This window comes from Rhea americana, unplaced genomic scaffold (assembly GCF_003343005.1).
Source record: "Rhea americana isolate MKP2758 unplaced genomic scaffold, rheAme1 scaffold_91, whole genome shotgun sequence".
Lineage (NCBI taxonomy): Eukaryota > Metazoa > Chordata > Aves > Rheiformes > Rheidae > Rhea > Rhea americana.
This window is the reverse complement of record NW_028187100.1, coordinates 3,526,953-3,548,053: the sequence shown is the minus strand read 5'-3', so window position 1 is coordinate 3,548,053 and position 21,101 is coordinate 3,526,953. Positions and strand designations below refer to the sequence as shown.

At 39.3% G+C, this 21,101-nt stretch overlaps 1 protein-coding gene across 3 annotated transcripts in view; it reads right to left on the bottom strand.

Annotated features, from left to right (window-relative positions):
* Positions 1 to 1,134: 1,134 nt before the first annotated feature.
* Positions 1,135 to 21,101, bottom strand: part of FBLN1 (fibulin 1) — a 79,570-nt gene continuing 59,603 nt past the window's right edge. For all 3 annotated transcript variants that reach the window (XM_085324450.1, XM_085324451.1, XM_085324452.1), the window contains exon 17: positions 1,135 to 2,341. In XM_085324450.1, the coding sequence (XP_085180576.1) occupies positions 2,202 to 2,341 (140 nt within the window). In that variant the 3' untranslated portion in view covers positions 1,135 to 2,201. The remainder of the gene's footprint in view (positions 2,342 to 21,101) is intronic.

Here is a 21,101-nt window from a genome sequence, read left to right as displayed (position 1 = left end):
TTTCAAAGAAGCAGTGGTAACTTTTTCTATGCAATTTTTACTCGAAAGTGCAGAGATAAGAAGGGGGGAGTAGGAGTGTGTGTGTGGGGTGTGGCAGTGCTTTACAGAAAGGAGAACCTTGTAAATTAATTTGTTCATCAGTTTGAGCCTATAAGTAGATTTTTGCTTTCCTGAAGTTTTTTCCACTGCAACTAAATGCCACTTACAGAGGAAATAAATGATAATAAATTACAGTCTAGAAAATCAGATAGAAACAGTTTTTGTATTTTTGGTACTGAGACTTCTTCCTTTTCCTACATTGGCAAGAAAAAGAACTTCATGACTTAATGGGACTCTTCCTTCCTCATTTTCTTGGACTCTGTTTATGTAATACAATAAAACCTTTGCTGTTACTTTCAATTTAAATTGAAATTACTTAGGTACTATTACTTAGTAATCCCTGAAATCAACAGTATATCTTGTTATCTGGGAGAATCGAAAATCTCCATCAGTTAGTTGGCTGATAAAAGTCACCTGCTACAAATATATCTGCTTCACAACATTTCTCTACTCAGCTATAGTAACTATTTAATGAACTCACAAGTCTCCTAACAGTAGTCCCTGGCAGCACTGAATGTGCTTTAGGCTCTCAGCTATTCCTGACGGCATCCTGATCACATGGTTATGGATGGGGTTGGGATGTTCTCTGAGTGGAGGAATCAAATATTGTCAATAAGGTATTCTTTGCTCAAAACTGATTTATGAGAATGTGTTATAAACTTTTCATAAAATGAAGATGCTGCATGCAGAGAAGTTTACCTGCCATGAAGAACTGAATGAAGACTTCTATACTTTATACACATAGTAAAGTTGTTATGGTCTTTCATTTGCAATGGGTATTGTCAGAGAGGACAGTTGATCATCTTCACTTAATTACCCTTATCCAAAGATCTTTCAAATCAAAGGAAACATTCCCTTTAACTTCAGGGTCTCTTGAACACAGAGACAAGACAAATGCCTAGAGCTAATAGTGAGTGTCAGAATGGCAAATTGTTTGACTGGGGCATGTGTAATACAGAAATATAATTAATTTGCATACAGGATATATATTTTTATACATTATACAGTTTTTGCAGTAAGCAGAAATCAGCATACTTTTCAGAATTTCCCATCTGGCTTTCTTTATTTCCCAATATCTTAACAGACATAAGAAACTGAAACACAGAGCTATTTATTTTCTCTTCTGTAATAAAAAAAGATACATTACCTTGATGCCCAGAAAATACATTTAACATTCATTTATTTGTGACAGTTTCATTATATTAGTACATATGCCTTGGCTGGGTGCATAGGAAGTGTAGAGTTTTAACATGCTAATTTTATTATCACATTTAGAAAGGTATTGAGCTTTATAATAGGCAGGAGGTATAGCTCTAAGTTTCCCATGTATTGCTGAGTACAGATGTGATTGGAATGCAGGCAATACATTTATCCGCATAACAGCTTAATTTCAATGAGAGGTATCTAGTTAATTTGAATCAAGCATAATTTTACAGTCAAACAACAAATACAAAAATGAGTATTTTTTTTAATATGTGCAATAGTTATTAGTCTCTTGCTGCTTCCACTTCCTTTTGCCCTCGTCTTGTAGCCATAGCTGACTGGCTCTTTTTAAATCTCCAGGCTGAACTTATCCGAAGTGATTAGTAATTCTAGGTGCCTATACACAGAGCCTATACTGGAGCCCCAAAGCGAATATTTGGCACTTTCTTACAAACTGACTCCTTCAAAGAACTTTATATTGAGGCAAATTTACTAATCCCTATCAAACTTCTTCCCTCCAAAGATGCCTTATTTTCATCCTAATGAACTTGGACATCTATTTGTTTCACATCCTCAGTCTCTCCGGTTATTAGGCCAAAGAGCAATAGTTAAGAGCTGCCTACTCATTTAGAAAAGTTTTAAATTTCACTAGGCAGTTGAGCACTTTTACACACTACTTATTTATACACACAACTAAATCAGGCTCATTTAAATTTGCTCCACCCTATGTCTAATCAACATAATAGCTTGTTATTGGTCTTAAACTATAAACCAAATATTTAAAAATAAAACAAAAAACCCCACCACTATTGGGTTTTACAAACAAGTATATGACATAATAGTTTGTGGTAATGATTTAGTTTGGAGCAGTTTCCTTCTCTGGGATTTTGAAAGCTCTCTTAGAACCAGTACTCAGAAACAAAGATGTGAACATTGACAATGTTGCGATGAGACACCACCCCTCCCATGACATAGTTCATCTCCAGCTTCAGGATGGCATGGAAAGGTCCAACGATGGGCCTCACCTGGCGAACCACTCCTATTGCAACAGAGAAAAGCAGTGGACGTTAACATGGGGATCGGAAGGGTTTTAATGAGTTATACCCTGTTTTATTTCACCAAGATTAAAACTCCCCTTCATTTGCAAGGCAGGTGAAGGAATGTTATTTTATCTACTGGATCAGTAAATATTTGCAAGAAAGCCTGAACAATAAGAATGAAATGGAATCCCTGAATTAAATTACCTTGCAGGAAATCTAATGCTCACTAACGCTTTCCAGGCCTTGACACCCTGCAGCTGAAGAGCCGCTAAAGCCTCACACTTACACAAGGAAAATCCATGGGAGTTTTGCCAATGACTCCAAGTGGCATAGGATCGGTCTGTAACACGTTTGTGTTTATTTTCGAGGTCTGTGCTGTTCTCAGCTGTAAACAGGCCAGGCAGCTGCAAACTACTCGTGTGTGAAAGGAGACTGCAGGTTCAAAACCCTGCACACCCAACGTTCGCCCAGAGGGTCTCACGGGCTTTCCCCACTCAGGCGCTTCGCTCAGACAACTGACTGCCCTGGCAAGGCATCTGATTCCACGGGAAATATACAGTTTAAGAAAGGATTATTAGAGATGTATCCCGTTTCGATGCTAGGGGTCGTGTTTCAAAAGCTGGCAGGGCACAGCGCCCTCGTCTCGCGGTGGCTCTCTAAGAACAGGCTGGCTGCAGATCTGATGGTGGAGATAAACGTTTGCTTATGCAGCCTGTCAGCACCTTTTGCTAACACAGTGATGACATTACAGTTTTGTCCTGTTTAAATACTGACTAATATCTTCAGCATGTGGTGAAATTGCAAACTTTTCACCACATTTACTTCGCTTGCCATATTTGATGAACACGCTTTTGTAGCATCCTTCCCCCTACATTTATATATATATACACACGTATATATATATATATATACATATATATATATATATATATATTAGTTTTATTGGCCACTGTCCTGCACCTTATAAAAATTACTGGTCTTGGCAGATGCTACACTAAAAAAGAAAAGCCTTGCTAAAAGCCCCTTTAGGGTACCCCTTCAGGGCAGCACTGAGAGCATTTTGCTGAGAACACATTACATTATTGCAGGCCCTGCCTTAACGGAAACACACAGCATTGGAATCACTCAAAACTGGCAAACTGTTTAACCCACCCTGTTCATGTCCCATGCAGTGATCAGTAAGCCTCTAACGACACAGGTTACCATTTCCATTTGGCAATCCTTTTCTATATCCTATATATCCTACTTATAATCCTTTTATAGCGTTCTTCTCTCTTTCCTAGTCTGCTCAGTCTAGAAGTGGGACTGCAAATTGTGTTTTGTTTCTGACATGGTGCAGTTCTTCTCAGGATGGTGTATGCTGCCCATTTATCTATACATTATGACCATAGCAGTCAAAGCAATTAGTGACTTTCTTATTTGGATATATTCTGCTAAAAGACATCAAAAATAGAACAGTTACTTTCAAGGTGGAATGGACAAACACACTGTAATCTATGTGGCAGTACTTTTCTACACAGGTTTTTGATGCAGTTTTAAAATCAAAAGTAATAATGGTCTAAGAAGTGCATGCTGCACATACTAAGACACTTACATTGAAGCAACAAATTGAAAGACTGTACAAAGAAACAGAATACTCTCACAATATTTACTTATCCAGATTGATGTGCCTAAATACAAGGAGGTCCCTGCCAATGCCCTAGATGGCCCTGAAATAAATTTCAAAACACCAATAAAACAGAACCATTTCCCTTCCTTTCCTAAATTATTAAGATGATGTGGTCAGATGGGTTTGTGCTATGGCAAGTACATAAAACTGCAGTTGTCCTAAATGCGCATCAATTTCCCTAGTCATCTGTGCAAAAAGAAAAAAAAATGAAATGTTCTTCTGGACAAGAACTGGACAGGAACACATAATTTTCAGCTCTTGGAAGACATTCATTGAGAGCTTCCATTTTCATTTATTTTGGTGACAACTGATAACATGGAAAAACTCTTCTTTCTCTTCCATCACACTCAAGGACAAATGTGGGTGGAAGCCATGCGAGGCCAGAAGTGCTCAAAGCTTGGGCTTGGCTACACTTTTATTCAGTTCCCAGTGATCCTCTCACATACAAGTGACTAAAGAAAAAAACGGGAGATTCAGGCCCAGTACACAATTCACACATGTGGCTGAATGTCATCAGTCGGTATCTCAAAAACATTTATCAGAGAACACATTGGAAGATGCCACGTGTAGTTCTTCTGAATGTTTTTAAGTGAAGGAGATTCATCAGTCACTGCAGCATTTGCATAAACATGTTGTTCCACTATGGCTCTTGGCAGGCTAGTGCTGTGTCCAGATTTGTGGTCTGGCATCTTTCAGCATTTTGAGCCAAATATTAAGTACAAAAACATACTTTATAGTAATAGGAAGGTTACAATTTTAAAATGTACTGAAAAGTCAGGAAATGTAGAAATCAAGCAGCCACTTTCTGATCTCTTTTGAACCGGTGTAAATCCAGAGCAGCTGGATGGAGTCACTCAGAAGTTACATGGGGATAACTGCAGATGAGGCTTTGGTCCTGGCTTCCTTAGCAGTACACACTGTCCCATGAGTCACTCCAGGGGATGCCAGAAGAACGATGCTACAAGTGACCTGCAAACAGACTGATCTTCAACACCCCCATCAGCTGGTGCTCTCTGGAAGCAAAGCCGCAAACTATGTAGCTGGTAAATGGGGTGAGTTTCTTTCAGCTAGTTCCACCAAATCCTTTTCCAACAAAATATTATCATGGAGGATTAGATTTCAGCTAGGTTAATGCTTCACGCAATAAAAGGCAGATGAATCTATACCTATATCAAAACAGGGTGAATCAGTGATAACAAATGAACAAAACCACTCTTCTGATAAGCAAAAGCTGAGGCATCAAGGGCATTATTCAGTACACCTAGCTAAAATCAGTAGTCACTACTTCCCCACACCTCCTGAGCTACATATATCACATACAAATCACACTAGCACCACATGGTGCTTCTTCAGACCACACTACAGCTACCAGGATGCCTCTGCTAATCTGTCTATGTCTCACTGACAAGAGTCAAAGGAGATTCTCACTGCTGTTGAATCCTGCATGCCCAGCAATCTCTAGTACTCATGTTGTTGCCTACTGGCAAATCTATGTGAGTTCTGTTATGCTAAAGCCTGATGTACYGTTTTGCATTCTTTGGTTTGTATTTTATGACCCAAACATAGACAAAACCCATTCAGAACTCTATATATCACAGCCTAGGCAGACTACCTCCCATTTGCTTAGGTTTGTTTGGTTCTGTTTTTTCTTAAGTGAACAGAGAAGTTATAACCAATCTCAAATCTACCTGGGCATCTTCCTGGTTTGCTGACCTTCTCCTCTCAGAAAGTGATGATAAAACTCCCCTCCTTCTTGCATACCCTGCCTTTATTGCAGACAGGCTTTGTGCCAACCATTTCCCATGTGCTGATGTCTGAGAGCAACAGGATGAGGGGTAGCAAGTTCTTGGATGTCACAGTCAGTTCTGCAGTTCTGTTTAGTTATATTTATTACAGTTATATCTATTTATTTTATGCAATTTTAAAATTCTTTAATTAACACACGGAGTTTCTCTCTTGCCTTCTTTCTTCTCCTTTCATGTTCTGTATTTGGATTTTGTCTAAACAAAAGTATGGCACACAAAGGGGTTCCTCTTGTAAAGCATCACATGTACTGAAGACTAACACAAATAATATATAATGCTTATTTTCAAAAGAGAATAGTAACAACAGTCAGTACCTTAATCCACTATCACTGGATTACTGAGGCTTTGTTTATCAAAGAAGATGGGATAAATAAGACAGCGAGGTTAATATTGTTAATCTTCCAAAGCCTTTCAGCAGAATTTCTATTATTGTAATCAGATGCCACAGGTATTCCTTTGCTTGTCTATACCTCTTTAAGATATCATTACATTTCTCTCCTTTGAAATATGTGAGACCCTCAGGCAATTCACCTCTGTGTCTGGTTTCTGCTTGAATTTTTGCATTATGCGGCTGATTTGCTAATAAGCTCCATTTTGAACTTAGGAGAAACACTGCTGTTTTGTTACCGCATTAACCCATTTGGGATGACAAGGCAGAATACCCCGTGTTAGCCTACATTAGCTTTTGGTCTCTGGAAAACTAGGCTCCTGATTCTGACTTCCATGCTAAGCTCACTGCCCTATATGCTGAAGGATTACTTGCAAAACCTTTTACAATGTTTCTTTTTTCAACTTTTTCCTTCTTTTTTTCYACCTCTAACCACAAAATCGGCAGAAATTACACTCACAGTGAATCTGGGTCATTGTGTTCCTTACCTCACTTGCAGAACACTGYATTTGCATTTTCTCTAGAGAGAGTTCCTCTAACAGGCATCTCCACTGTTTGCCAAAAAAACAAAGCAGAACCAAAGAGCATGAAGCTTATTTTCCCATTACCACTAGAAAAGGATGTTTTGGGTCAGCAGAGAGGATATATTCTGCTACTTTTCTATTCCAGAGGTAAAAGCAGAAAGACTCTCCATAGGGAGAGATTCTTGATTCTATTCAAATGTTTCAATCTGTAATATCGTAAGAACACAGTATAGATATAACTTGCACCCCTTTAAAAGTACTGATCCTTGAAAATAAATTCTCAGATAACCTGAACTTTTTAGGGACCCCACAACCTCAGGCAGAGAAGGGTTAGTGGGCAAGGGAAGAGAGGATAAAGGAGAGGCAATAGGGGCCAGCTGGTCTTATCTGAGGATTCCTGGAAGAGGGGAAGCACTGAGGTCAACCTCCTCTTCCCTTACCTCCATATGCATATGCAGGTATGTGCATTTGTATATGCATAAACAATCTAGATTACTGCCAAATCAGATGCTTTTCTTCCAAGTAACCTGTGGGCTATGGAAAATATAGTAAACATGGTTACCAAAAATGTGGTCAATCACCTCAACCACATACTGACCTTAGGGTTAAGTAACTAGCACAAGATCTCTTTTACTCTTACCCCCTTCCTACCTCTTCCCTCATACAGAGGCTACATCTACATGTATATGAATAAATTCTGGTCATCAGGTGCCAAAGAGTTACAAAACTACCTTTTCTTTTTTTTCTTTTTTCTTTTTTTCTTTTATGCTCATATCACACAGTCTCCTTTGTGTGATTCTTCTCAGCTGGCAAGTTAACAAAGGGATATGTGGCTTTTTGCTGTCAGCTGAATCCAAAAGCATTCCCCCCCCCCTTTTCATTACTATAAGACTTTACACTTTGCATTACAGACAGGTACTAATTCAGCCAATTTTTCTGGGAACAAGCCACTTATTTCAAAAAGTTGCTAATAATTTTTACTATGCTATTTAACTGTATGATTTGTGGTCAGCTAAAAAAATAAACTTGAGAAAGAGTGCTGTGGAGTTACTGAGGGAGTATAAAGTGGTGAAAAGAACAATCCACTTTTCTGAATCTTTAATCTATTATGAGCACATTAATCCAGTCCTGTGCAGAACAAAGCACATCTTTCAGTTCATTCTGAGATCTATTTTTAAAGCTCTCTATAAAGAGTATCTAAAATAATCGGAATGAGATGTATATTTGAAATACCAAAGCAGACAAACAAGTCTGAGCATATCTCATTGTTCATTTTTCTTTCAAAATAGGCACACTGCTATTAAATTCTTGTATGTTACTATCCTGGTTATGCATTGTTAAAATTGACTTCTGTAAACCAGAAACTAACAGGCCTATTGAGAATTATTCTTCATTCCCTCTATTGGAAACAGAACTAGAACCCATGTGCTACTGACCATTAAAAAAATAAGAACATTTTGCATTAATTAGATGCAACTGCAATTTGAAATATGAAGTACTGTATGAATTATTGTGTAGACTATGACTCCGTAAGAATGTTAATATTGGCTCCATTGTAAAATACAGAGTGCAAAGAGCCTAATGACTACCAGTTAAAGGTGACTGACTAACAGCACTAATTCTTACCATATAATGGCACATTCTCCTGAAGAAACTTCTTGTAATTTTTTTCAAAGGGGAAACATATTGTAACAGACTTCAGCTTTCATTTACAATCAGATCTGTAGACTCATAGCCTGAGAATCAGGAAATTTAGGAGGAAAAGTGATTCACCTGGGCTTTTATGCACCTTGCTTCAAATTTCATTTATGTCATGAGGAATAGGAATGATTGTATTACTACCAAATTATCACACACTTTGCATGAGAAAGCTATACATTTTTCAACCTAGTATGTATTCCTGCATCTCAGCTGTTAAGTTTCATATCCAGCTCAGCTACTTTTCGACAYTGCTCTCCTGCCTGCCTTGCTTGCTTGCACTTGGTTAGGAGTTGTCTGGGGATCTCAGAGCTAGATAGCCAGCGGAATGGGCTGTGCATCCCTAATGGATTAACTAATGATAATACTGGGTGGATAAGACTCTTGGAGCTGCTGCATTATAAGCAGCTGAAAGATCATGGATTTGGAAGCAAGCTAATTTTTAATTATTTTCTCTGGAAAAGTTAGCAAGTATTTCATCCAAGAATGTCATAAAAATGTGACTGTCATCTGGCCAGTAATCATGTTAAATCTGAAGAATGACTTTAGTCTCTAAGATGGGAAACAAAGGATTTAAAGTCTGCTTTCAGCTGGAATTTTGGGGATGTGAACCTGCAAGGGAGATATTTCAATGACACAAAAAACACCTCATATTTTCTCCTCTTGCTATATTCCATGTGCTGTAACTAGATACTTGGGACATGAAATAATTAATTTGGAGAAAATCAAATACCAAAGAGAATGTGGTAAATGAGAGCTGTGGAGCCTAAACTCAATTGAAATTCAACTTATTAGGCTTCATATTAATTTCTACAAAATCTCAGCCTATGTTCTGAAGTCCCACATTTGGCTCTTTGTAGATCTCTAATTCTATTTCTGCATAGAAAACACTCTGGCCYTTCTTACAACTAAGTTAGAGAGAAGTAGAGCTAGCTGCCATGACATAACAATAACTACCCGTTTTTAGCAATGGATCATTAAGAAACACACAAATAGCCATTAAATAGTTTGATAGCCTGTGTCAGGCGACAGGTATGTATGATATCATACAAAGGAGGGACACAAGCTCTCCTCTTAAATTTTGCAAGCTTCTTTAATCCCATGTGGAAGTCCTAGTAACAAGGCAGAGAGGTTTATCTCAGCCTCCTGAAATCTAAAGCCATTGCAATGCTGTTAAAGGAAACCAGCCCCAAACATCAGGCCACTAGTGATAATGTGTACTGAACAACTTTTTGTAGGGGAATAGCAAGTTTATGCGTTACCCTTAAACAATACAAAAAGGACTTCTCATGTTAATGCAAGATTCTGGACTTTAATTTCAAGTTTGCTTTTCTCCTCAAGGCCTTTTGCTTTACACTGCTGGCCAAGATTTTCAAAACTAAGTAATATCTCAGAGGCATCAAATTTACTTAAGAGCCTAGTCATATGAGATGTTCAGGCAATTAGAAAGTTTAGGACTAGGGAAATGAACATAGCTGTGGCTATTTGAAAAGGCAGAATTGATAGGATCATTCCAGAAATGAACAAGAGGGGAAAAAAACTAGCCATGAGTAAATGCTTCCTTGGGTCAAACCATAAACCATAGGTTGCATGTTAGGTTTGAACACCAGACTATCTCAGCCTACAATGTGTAAATACATATACGTAGTTTGAAACCAAAACTGTATAGCCAAATTGTTTTCTGCCTTTGTAGATCTCAACAAAAAGAAACCACATTAAGATTCATATTGAAAAAGGTATTTCTTTTTCAATATTAATTCCAAATATATAAAGTTCATCAAAATATTTAAAAAAACATTCACAGCCAGGTCACAGACACAAAACATGTATTTTTAGGTTATTTCATCCAGGTTGTTTCTGTGAAAAGCTTTGGGGCATGTGTTAAAATTTAATTAAATTCCTTTCCTAAATGCTGCTCATTATTTCAAAAGGTTATACCAAAGTAATGATTTTGCATGGTTAAATTACTTCTGCTGACATAACTACTAGAATACTTATTGATCTATACCATGCCAAGCTAGAAAGGAAGTAAATCAACTGTTGGGTAATTCTTAAAGTATCCTCACTTTGAAAAATATAATGTTTCAAAGGTTAATATGGGAGAGAATGTCCTACTGCATTCTGCAGAGTGAAGTATTTTTCACTTTCATAGCAATCCAGTCATGTCTTGGCTTCATCATCACCACACTCAGAAACTGAATCACAGAATAAGTGAGGTGGGAATGGGCCCTGGAGATCAGCTAGTCCAATCCCCCTGTCAAAGAAGGGTCAAGGACAGCAGGTTGCTCAGGGCTGTGTCCAGTCAAGCGTTGAATATGCCTAAGGATGGAGACTCCACCAGGCCACTGTTCAACTGTTCAATCACTCTTACAATAATAATAATAAAAAAATTCTTATGTTTAAATGGAATTTCCTGTATATCAGTCTGTGTCCACTGCCTCTTGTCCTTTCACTGGGTACCCCTGAGAAAAGTCTGGCTTGTCTTTTCTACTCCCTTTCATCAGGTATTTATACACATTGATCAGGTTCCCCTCGAGTCTTCTCTTCTCTAGGCTTAACAATCCCAGCTCTCTCAGCCTCTCTTCATATGAGAGATACTCCAGCCCCTTAATCATCTTCATGGCCCTTTGCTGGACTTGCTCCAGTATATCCATATCTTTCTTGTACTGGGGAGGCCAGAGCTGGACCCATCACTACAGATGTGTCTCACAAGTGCTGAGTGAAAGGGAAAAAAAAATCACCTCCCTCCACCTGCTGGCAATGTTTTTCTTAATGAAGYCCAGGATGCTGTTGGCCTTCTTTGCCACAACGGCACATTGCTGCTCCATGAGGTCAACTTGTCCACCAGGACCTTTTCTGCAAAGCTGCTTTCCTGCCAGTTAGCTGCCAGCATATACTTGTTCACGGAGTTATTAATCCGCAGGTGTATTTCCCTTTGCTGAACTTCATTTCTCCAGTCTATTGAGGTCCCTCTGAATGGCAGCACAACTGTCCTGTGTAACAACCATTCTTCTCAATTTTGTATCATCTGCAAATTTGTTGAGGGGGCACGCTGTCCCATCAGCCAGCTCATTAATGAAGATAATAAATGGCCTTGGCCCCAGTATTGACCCCTGGTATATACCACTGGTGATTAGCCTTTATGTTACAGTGCAGCCAGTTTTCAGTCCAACTCTCTATCTACTTATCTACATTCATGAGTTTGTTTAGGAGGCTGTTATGGGTGACAGTGTTTCTAAAATCAAAACAAACAACATCCCCTATCTCCTTTAATCCATCAAATCAGTCCTCTCATCATAGAGGGCTATCAGGTATGTTAAACATGATTTCCCCTTCATAAATCTATGCTGACTATTCCCAAACACCTTCTTATCTTTAATATGTTTAGAAATGGTTTCCAGGAGGATTGACTTCGTTACCTTCACAGGGATCAAGGTTAGGCTGACCAACCTGTAGTTCCCTGGATCCCCCTTGCCCTTCCTGAAGATAGGAGTGACCCTTGTTTTTCTTAGAGTCCTCTGGAATCTTCCCTGATCACCATGATCTTTCAAAGATAATTAAGAATGGCCTTGCAACACCATCAGCCAGCTCCCTCAGCACTCACTCATAGGTGCAACCTATCATGTCCTATGGACTTGTGTATGTCCAGTTTGTTTAAATGTTCCCTTACACAATCCTCCTCTACTGAGGATGAGTCTGGGGACTCTCCCACTGCTCTCAGGGACCCAGGATTCTTGAAGGCCAATCTTTACCTCAGTAAAGACTGAGGTGAAGAAGGTAATGAATACCTCACCATGTCCTTTGTCCTCAGATCCCCTGCCCCCATCAGCAGTGGGTCCACATTTTTTGTAGTCTTCATTTTGTTGCTAATATACCTGTAGCAGCCCTTCTTGTTGCCCTTCATGCCTCTCACCAGATTCAATTGCAGGTGGGCTTTCGCTTTCCTGGCTCCATCACTCCACAGTTGGATAGTGCCTCGCTATTCCTCCTGGGTCACCTGTCCCTGCTTCTACCTCCTGTATGCTTCCTTTTTATGTTTGAGGTTTGTCAAGAGCTCCTTGTTCGCTCATGCAGGCTTCCTGCCACTTTGCTTTGCCTTCTGCACATAGGGAGGGACCACTCCTGAGGTCAGAGGAGGTAATCCAAAGTAGCTCAGCGGGGAGAGTATTAGACTGAAGACCTAAAGGTCCCTGGGTCAAGTCTGGGCTTCAGCAAGGGGGGGTCCTTGTTGCTCCTTCTCTGGAGATATTCGAAACCCACCTGAATGCAACCCTGTCTAACATGCTCTAGGTGACCCTGCTTGAGCTTGGACTAGATGATCTCCAGAGGTCCCTTCCAACCTTACCGATTCTATGAAAATCAGACAGCTCTCCTGGACTTCTCTCTTCTCCAGGACCATCTCCCATTACAATCCATTCCTGTATTGCAAGCTAATGCTTCCAAGAACATGAAGGAATGGGGAGCTGTGCCTCCAAAGACAGTCTCACAGGCACTAGGATCCTCCAGTCCTCTCTAGTTCATGACTGTGCCTARAGGTACAATCTAGCTGTCAGATTGCAGGCATTTCCCAGAACCCCAGATCTCTGCTAACTTAAGTTTAATGCACATCTCAGATTCTTCCATCTTTCAAAGGCTAAATAATCCTTTACATTTTCTCTTTTTTGTGTGAAAGTTTGTGACAATAACAATGTATGCTTCTGCTACATTGTGCTCTATAGTTTCTGATATAATCTATTTTATTAATAAGTGGCTGTTCTTTGGAAAATGAAATATTTCTTGGTAATCACCACTGTAGGCATCAAACCATATGCAGAAAAATAGCTCTGAAGATATCATTAATCCTTGAGCTGCCACACCTGACAAACATAAATATAGTTCAGAAAACTCATTAATCAAAATATGAGAACTGGAATAGATTTACTCTTGCTTTGAAGCATATTGCCCTCATAATATTGTGAATTAGGCCTTCATTCAAGTTTGATGCTGAATATTTTCACAAAATAATAGATTTGGAGGATCAAGTCGAGAGTTGGATGTTAACAAGGATTCCGTGCTGATGTAGGACTGCATTATAGGAATGCAGTGGGCTGTACGTATCTTAGCTGAAGCATCTGGGGCCAAGATTTTGAAAAGCATGTGCTTTTCAAATATCAGCCTCCCAGATCTCTATTCAGATTCTAAAGAAAATGGCCTTATTTTTAAGTGTTGAGCAACAAAGTGCTTACAAGAGGCTTTAGAAGTCAACTTTGATATACATTGACACTTTCACAGTCTACGTGATGCTCAGGGTGCAGTTTCATAGTTGGTTTAAACTGATCAAAAATAGTGGTCTTTTTCTATTCCCCTCCCCTTACCTTATATCAACACATGAAATAATAAAGTATATGAAGTGTGGCTATACAAGCACTAATGTTGACAGCAGGGAAAAGGCTGGAATGCTTGTCCAGGAGTGGGCAGGAGAGAGGGTGCCCTTTTGAGCACCAACAGAGCTCCAGACGACTTCATACAAATCCAGCACTCCCTATCAGGGGATAGAAAGGCAAAGGTGATTTAGGTGCCATATGCCAGCATGTATTGCTCCAGCGGTGCAATACAGGACTTCTAAGGACTTGCTCACCTGCTTTGTGGTCAATGCTTTGACCACAGAGGCATGTTATCTCAGGAAAAGGTAAAAATGCCATAGCCTATGTTCTCAATCCAACTCAAAAACTGCATGCTGAATAGCTCAGAGATGTACTGTACCCTTTTCTGGGGAATGTAAACAGTSATCAGAGGTAATGCAAGACATTCCTCAAGGGGAAAAAAAAAGAAGAAAAAGCAGGATACTGTATATGGCCTATGGCCATATACTTCACTTTTACTGCTCATTTCTCAAACATGCTCACAATATCTACTGACCATAGTGATTATTTATATATCATATAAAGTCAAAGCTCTTATTTAAAGTTTTCTCAAACAATTGTGCCCCAAAACTCTCCAGGTACTCATAATCTCTGAAGTTTTCATCTAGGGTGCAGCRCAGCTTTTAGTTTAATTTATAAATTTTCACTAAAACTGCTTGAATCTGCTCATTTCTTGCCTTTTCTTTCACTTCTGAAGAAAAGAAAGAAGAAAAGGGAAACTACAGTGCAGGAATTACATTTCAACATGTTCCCAGTTAAAAAGGATCTTTCTGATCAGCCTTATGCAATAGGTCAGAATTTGAGTTTCAATATATAATAAATGCAACTGCTCACGAAGTTTAATATTATTAACACTTGGGCTTCTTCAGAAAGCTTTGCTGAAATGCATCAAATAAAGAGGCAATAAAGAGGCCTCATGGTATTAATACATTTTTTGGCCAGAAACAAATGGTAAATATTTTCAAAGCTATTATCTGTCATGTTGGATCATATGGAGCCTTGGTATTATGAAGGAATTAAAAACAACCTTTGATTTTACTGAGGTTTGGCTAGTTTACAAATACTATGATCTTTATTAAGGATACCGAATAACTTCAGAGAGATGTGCTCTTATCTTGGTTTGGCAAACTTGAAGTGCTTTTAGATCTCTGGTTTGCCTTCCAGCCAAACCTCACAATGGCTTTTAATGTTGACAATGCTGTGAAATCATTCATGCCTAAAATGTAATAACTGTACTTGAAGTAGACTCATTAAAAAATAGTTTCCACCATATATATTTTAATCCTTCCTATTGACCTTTGAGAACGTGACACACACTGTGTAGTTTGAGTATTCCATGTATTACAAAAACAGGTAGAAAAGCTTCAAGGCTGAATGTCCAAAATGTTCAAAATCATATATATCAGCTTCCTGATAGTTTACTCCCRCGATCTGTTATTTACGCAGGGTTTGGTGCCCATCACAGTAATATCCAAGTGCTTTTTTGTACAAGCAATTACTCCATTTAGTGAGAGTAGTTTACCCTACCTGTCCTGCTAACCCATTATTCAGTTTCAGCCAAGCTTTGATACAGTAGCATATCCATGACACGGGGGCAATTAATTATTATAACCCTAAGCATTTCCTGGCAATGAGCCACATTATGGCACAGAGCATGATATGGCTCTGCAACTCAATTTACCACGGAAGAAAAAGTACCTAATCCCAAGGATTTGACATGAAAGCCCTTACACAGCCACTCAGTCATCACCTAGAGGTGACAGTTCTGGGGCTATTGTTAGCAGAATTTCTGATGAAGGAAGCTTTCTGAATCTTAATGTGTGTTAATCCCTGATGAAATTCTCAAAGTAAGGCTAAAGTAAGGGGTCATTTCACCACATTTGACCCCTTCAAAAATAAAGGCTTTTTATTTTAAGCGAGCAATGCATCTGTGCATCATACTGGGAAAGATTTACGATATGCCTTGAGTCTCTTATCTTCTGTCTCTAGTTTTTACAAGGTGTAGATGCTGTTGCAAGAATGAAATGCCTGCTATAGACACACAAACTCAGTAGCAGCCACAGAAGCAGCTGAATGAGTGACACAAATATTTCACACTTGGAGATCCTCAGATGAAAAGGTCTCTGACTACTCACTAACAGGGGCACAGCACCTCATCTCCAGGCTGAATTCCTTCAGACATATTCTGGGACTCTTTTCAGAGGAATTGCTATAATGTTTTTCTTAGTGTACTGGGTTCCAAATTTGGCTACTTTTGCTCATTTATGTAATATCTTAGCCCATTGTTTAAAATTAATACCAAAAAATACATGCTGCATAATCTGAACCAATGACCTTCAGCAATTCCACTAGCTGTTCCCTGACTCAGGCAATTTCTCTTCCAAGTTGGCAGGTTTTAGACTTCAGGGTACGCTTCACAAAATTTCATCAGAGTTGCACTGTGATTTATTTGTCTGCTGGCTTTATGGAAACTATAACCAAAGGTGGTCTGCCTGAATGCTTTTGTGATATGTTACATCTTCCTACCCATAGGGTGAGAGGAATATTAATCAGTGAAGAGTGTTTGATTAACCAGGTACTTGCAATATGCTAGAATGGAATTTGGCACTAGGAAGATTATTTTGCTCAAGCACAAGACTCATTCTCACCAGAAAAGCACCTTGAGCTTTTTTCAGAAATGAGACGAAAATTTACCTCCTGCTGGAGTTGCTTGTTTGCTTCCAGAAGAGCTCTCCAGCCTGACTATTTTTTTTTCTGGAGGAGAGGAGAGTAGTGAAAGACTTGAATACTGAACAGTGCAGTCAGCAGCATCCTGAAAGGGCAGGTTCAGGCAATAAATCTAGGATCCAGTTTACCAAATAGCTTCTGGGCACCCTAGTCTCAAATGTGTAGCTACTAATTTCAACGGGGCATCTTGGCATAGGAAAAAGCCCCTAGATATTCTTTGCAGAGAGGGTCCTCTTGTGAAAGGGCAAGCCTGGATGAAACTGGAACAAAGATATTGAAAGGGACTGGGTCTTCTTTAATATGAGGCTGGTACAGCCTGTCGAAAAAACCTGCTGAATTATGTCATTGCTCTGTGTGCTGTGAATGACTGGACAGTGCGAGCTTTGTCTGGCCAGACACCATTGTTGTTCCATGCTAATGACATTATAGTCGTGACAAAAGATGGTTATTGTTGCTTACTTTTGAGTAACAGTGCCCCAAGGGGAGATAAAGTATGTGCCGAAATCCTCACCCCCATAAACGGGAGAGGGGGAGCTCTCCTGGATGTCCTGACTCTGCCTACACCAAGACTCTGTTTCACCACAGAAAAGCAGCTGTGAGCTGCTACTTTTAGCATCGCAGCTGAGCCAAAAAGACGAGATTAGTCCTGGGATCTCTCTATGTTAAACACTGTACAAATGCCCAGTAAGTGCCAACCAGCCTCTGGCCCAAAGATAAAGAGACTAAAGAAACAAAGCATCAAGGAGAAGCACAGAGAAATGTGAAGTTACTTGTCCAGCATTGCAGAATGGGCCCAATGACAGAGTCTAGATCCAATCTTTTGCAATCCAGGGCCTCTGAAYTTAATGCCAAACCATACACACCTTTGTGGGTGGACTGAGAACAGATTTTGCCACAACTGGGGATGGCAGAATTATCTATGTGCTAAGGACAAAGTTTCCCCAAAAGTCAAATAAGCCTCCAGTCTCCTGCCACCCACAACAAATAATGAGTTTCCACATTTCCTTGTGCCACCTCTTTTTGTTTACTTTTTGCCCATTTTCTAAAAGTCTATGTTTGGCCTCTGGAATATACTAACCAATAAAGATACTATACTAGAAACTAGAGTACTAATAAATGCAGTGTTATGAAATCAGTAGTTCAAACACTTTTTGTAATAGTTCAAAAGTAACTTCATGAACTATCACTGCCTATCAAACAGGACAGAGATAGTAAAGAAATCCTTGAAAAAGCAACTCAGATCATTGGTGTCACCCTTCCTATAGAAATGGCACGTGAAGAATTCAAATGATGCTTGTTACAGTAAATTCAATTTCCTGAAATAATCATCTTCAGCAAACAGTAAGATATGTTTTCACTGGGCACAAAATTTTTTCCTGAATCCATTTGCAAGGTGAAAGACCAATGCAGTAATACAATTTATAAGAGATGTATATGAGATTTGAAAAAGATGGATGTCTATATATAACATGGATGTCTATATATAACATGGATTTGAAAAAGATGGATGTCTATAATTGGAGGGCAGTAGCCCATACCTGTGGAATTACAAGCAATTACTGAAATCAGTGTATTAAAGTACCAACACCCCTAATAAGTTCAATAGGTACAACTGAAATTTTGTAATTGCATTGGCTCAGGATGTTTTTGCTAAGAATACTATCATTCTGTTTAACAGGCAAGAATATATGCTTAGGTTATTACCAAATTCAATGTCTCAATACTACTTTTAGTGGCATTAAGAAATTGTAAAATCTCCCTGAATTTTACCAGACGATGAGGTGGTATTATAGTCAACTAAGGTAATGAATGCATAGCTGARGGGGAAAATGCTTTATAGTACCTGATAATACCTTAGGCATTAATAGAGCATTTTTGAACAGGTTGGAAATGCATTCTTCATTTTTCACTGACAGCTGGTTAAAAAGAGGAATGCAGTGAAAAGTCTATAAAAGCTTTTTTAAAAAAGGGATAGGTCTGCGGTTCTGTTTTTCTCCCTCCCATGCTAATAAGTGATGTACAGTTGTTAACTGTATCTTCTGGATTCGATGCCACCTTGAACTGCAACCACACTGGGCAACAGGTTTTTGAACCAGGAAAGAATGGGATGTGGCATCCTTTCATAACAAAATTGAGTAGGAATATTGGAGGCAATGCTATACAACTCTCTTTCTGCAGTTTGCATAGAGTCTATGTACTGCCAGTCCAGAAGGTTGAGGTCCTTTCTTTCTATTCCATTGCACACTGCTTTCTGTAGGTCTATCTAGCTAGTTTCTGGAGTCTGTGCTCATTTTGTTTGGCCTCTCCGCTTTTGGTACTGCTGCTCATTGATTCCTGCTCTTTCTTGCCTCTTTCTTCTCCTGCCTTTGTGGCTGCTCCTCCTACATCTTCTTTGGGAGATCTTGTTCCTTCCCCTGAGGCAGCTCTTTTCTCTGTTTCTAGTTTCTTTTTTTTCCTTCCTCACAATCTGCTCCTACACATTCTCCTCTCCTCCTGTGACCTCAGCTACTCTCTCTCCATGAGTAAGTCACAAACCAACCATTAGCTGATCAGTCATTCTCCATCCAATCCTACACATTTCTTAATTTCACCAACATCTTCTTTATGTCTCACTGTCAGCTTAAACGGATAATGGCTAAAACTGATGACCTCTCTTCAGTCCCTCATTCTCTACCAGTGCTGAAGTCCTCCCTTTCCTACTATAATTCCATTTTAATAGCTCCTCTTTCTCYATAAACCATTGCCAAAGAAACCTGCACCTTATCACTCTATTTCACTCAACATTTCACACAAAGCTTACATACAAGTATCTCTTATGGCATGAGCTCTCTTCATGTTATGACAACTCATTTTATTAATGAAAGACTCCCTGYGTGACCATCTTCATCGTCTACTGATCTGTCCTTTCTCCCCCTCTTTCCTAATGCTCTCTCCTTTCTTTGAATCCATTCATTGCTTTCCTCTGCCCTGTGACACCAAATGAAGGCTGGTCTGTTAGGGCTCTTATGCCACATCCCTCCTTTCTTATGTTATTATTATAACCTATTGCGATAACCAGTAATCTTTTTTATACCATGTATGGCCTTTGTCTCTTTTCACCCTTTATATAAACCCTTCTCCTTTCTTTCCAAGGTGGACTCTCTTGGTGAGCTCCCATGGACTAGAATCCCACCTTATTTATTTGTCTTGGTAAATTCCCAGTACTTTTTGGGGAAACACATAACATTCTGATTCTTAACAAAAAAAAGAGCAATATTAGGATGCGAGCAAGAGAACTGCTGCTAGCAGAATTATTTGCAATCCTAATTTCACACATACAACATGCTGTCCTGAATCTCTGCCCCCCCAGGTAATATCAGCTGGGTTTTTGTTCTGTTTTCCCTCTTTCAACTGTGCTGCAGGCAGTTTGCTGTGCAGCTTCCACCCATTAATCTCACAGTGATTTTACATACAGGAATTAATTAAGGCTCATACGTACAGGAATTAATTAAGACAGTAATAGGCATGTTTGATCATCTCCACATTGCACATGGGGGAACTGAGGTGAAGAAACAGTTGCCCAACTCCTTTGGAGAGCTGGGAAACTAGGTAGACATAAATCATATTCTTTCAACCTGGTATGTAAAAATATCCTTTCTCTCCTAAACATTGTGAAGTATATATCCACTTTACCAAGTAAAGTGCTGTTGGCATGCAGTCCTATTATTCAAAATGGGAACACTTCCCTCAGGCAAATGCCTTGACCAGCCACATTTCTAAACACATCCTTCTTTCTTATTTCAGACAGAAGAAAGCCCATAGCAAGAGAAGCAAACTACTGTAACTACTGCGAGATCTGATAACATTTATATTCTTAAAAAGAATCAACTCAATACCTGAAATCTGTAATCTTATAATCCTACTTTAACAGACTCTCACTCTTCCTCAGCATTCACATTTATACTTCAGTTTGATAAAGAAAGAAATATAAACCTTAGGACTTATCACCTTATCATTTTTATCTGCAGCTCACAAAAGCTTCACACAGCTGACACTGCAGTATCATGCTTCTGAAATGCAACAGTGCCACCTTCAGTTCACACTAAATATGGCTTGTACACAAAACCTCAGTAGGGAAGCACAAGCATTTTTTTCTGTSATCCAGAAAAGTCTTGATAGAAAGCACAGAAGCAACATGTAAACCTGAGAGAACCTGGACATTCACATATTAAAGCATACATGTTCAGGCAGAATGGCAGTGCTTTATTTTCACAAATACACATCAAATACTACTTTCCAATAGACCAGCCCTGCGATATTCTAGTCTTGGGTACGAGAATCACAGAATATTYCCTTGCCACTGCACCAGCGACTCACATGTGGGCACAGCAGCCTCTTTCTTAGGACCCTCATATAATTTGCAAACAACACCTGGGTACACTGTGTTCCAGAGCGAGAGCCACACTACAGTAATACCACTATACTACAGCTATACTGCGTACGTAATATGCACTCCACACTGCATATGACAGGCAATGTACCCTGCCACAAAGCTCTGCTCTGAAAG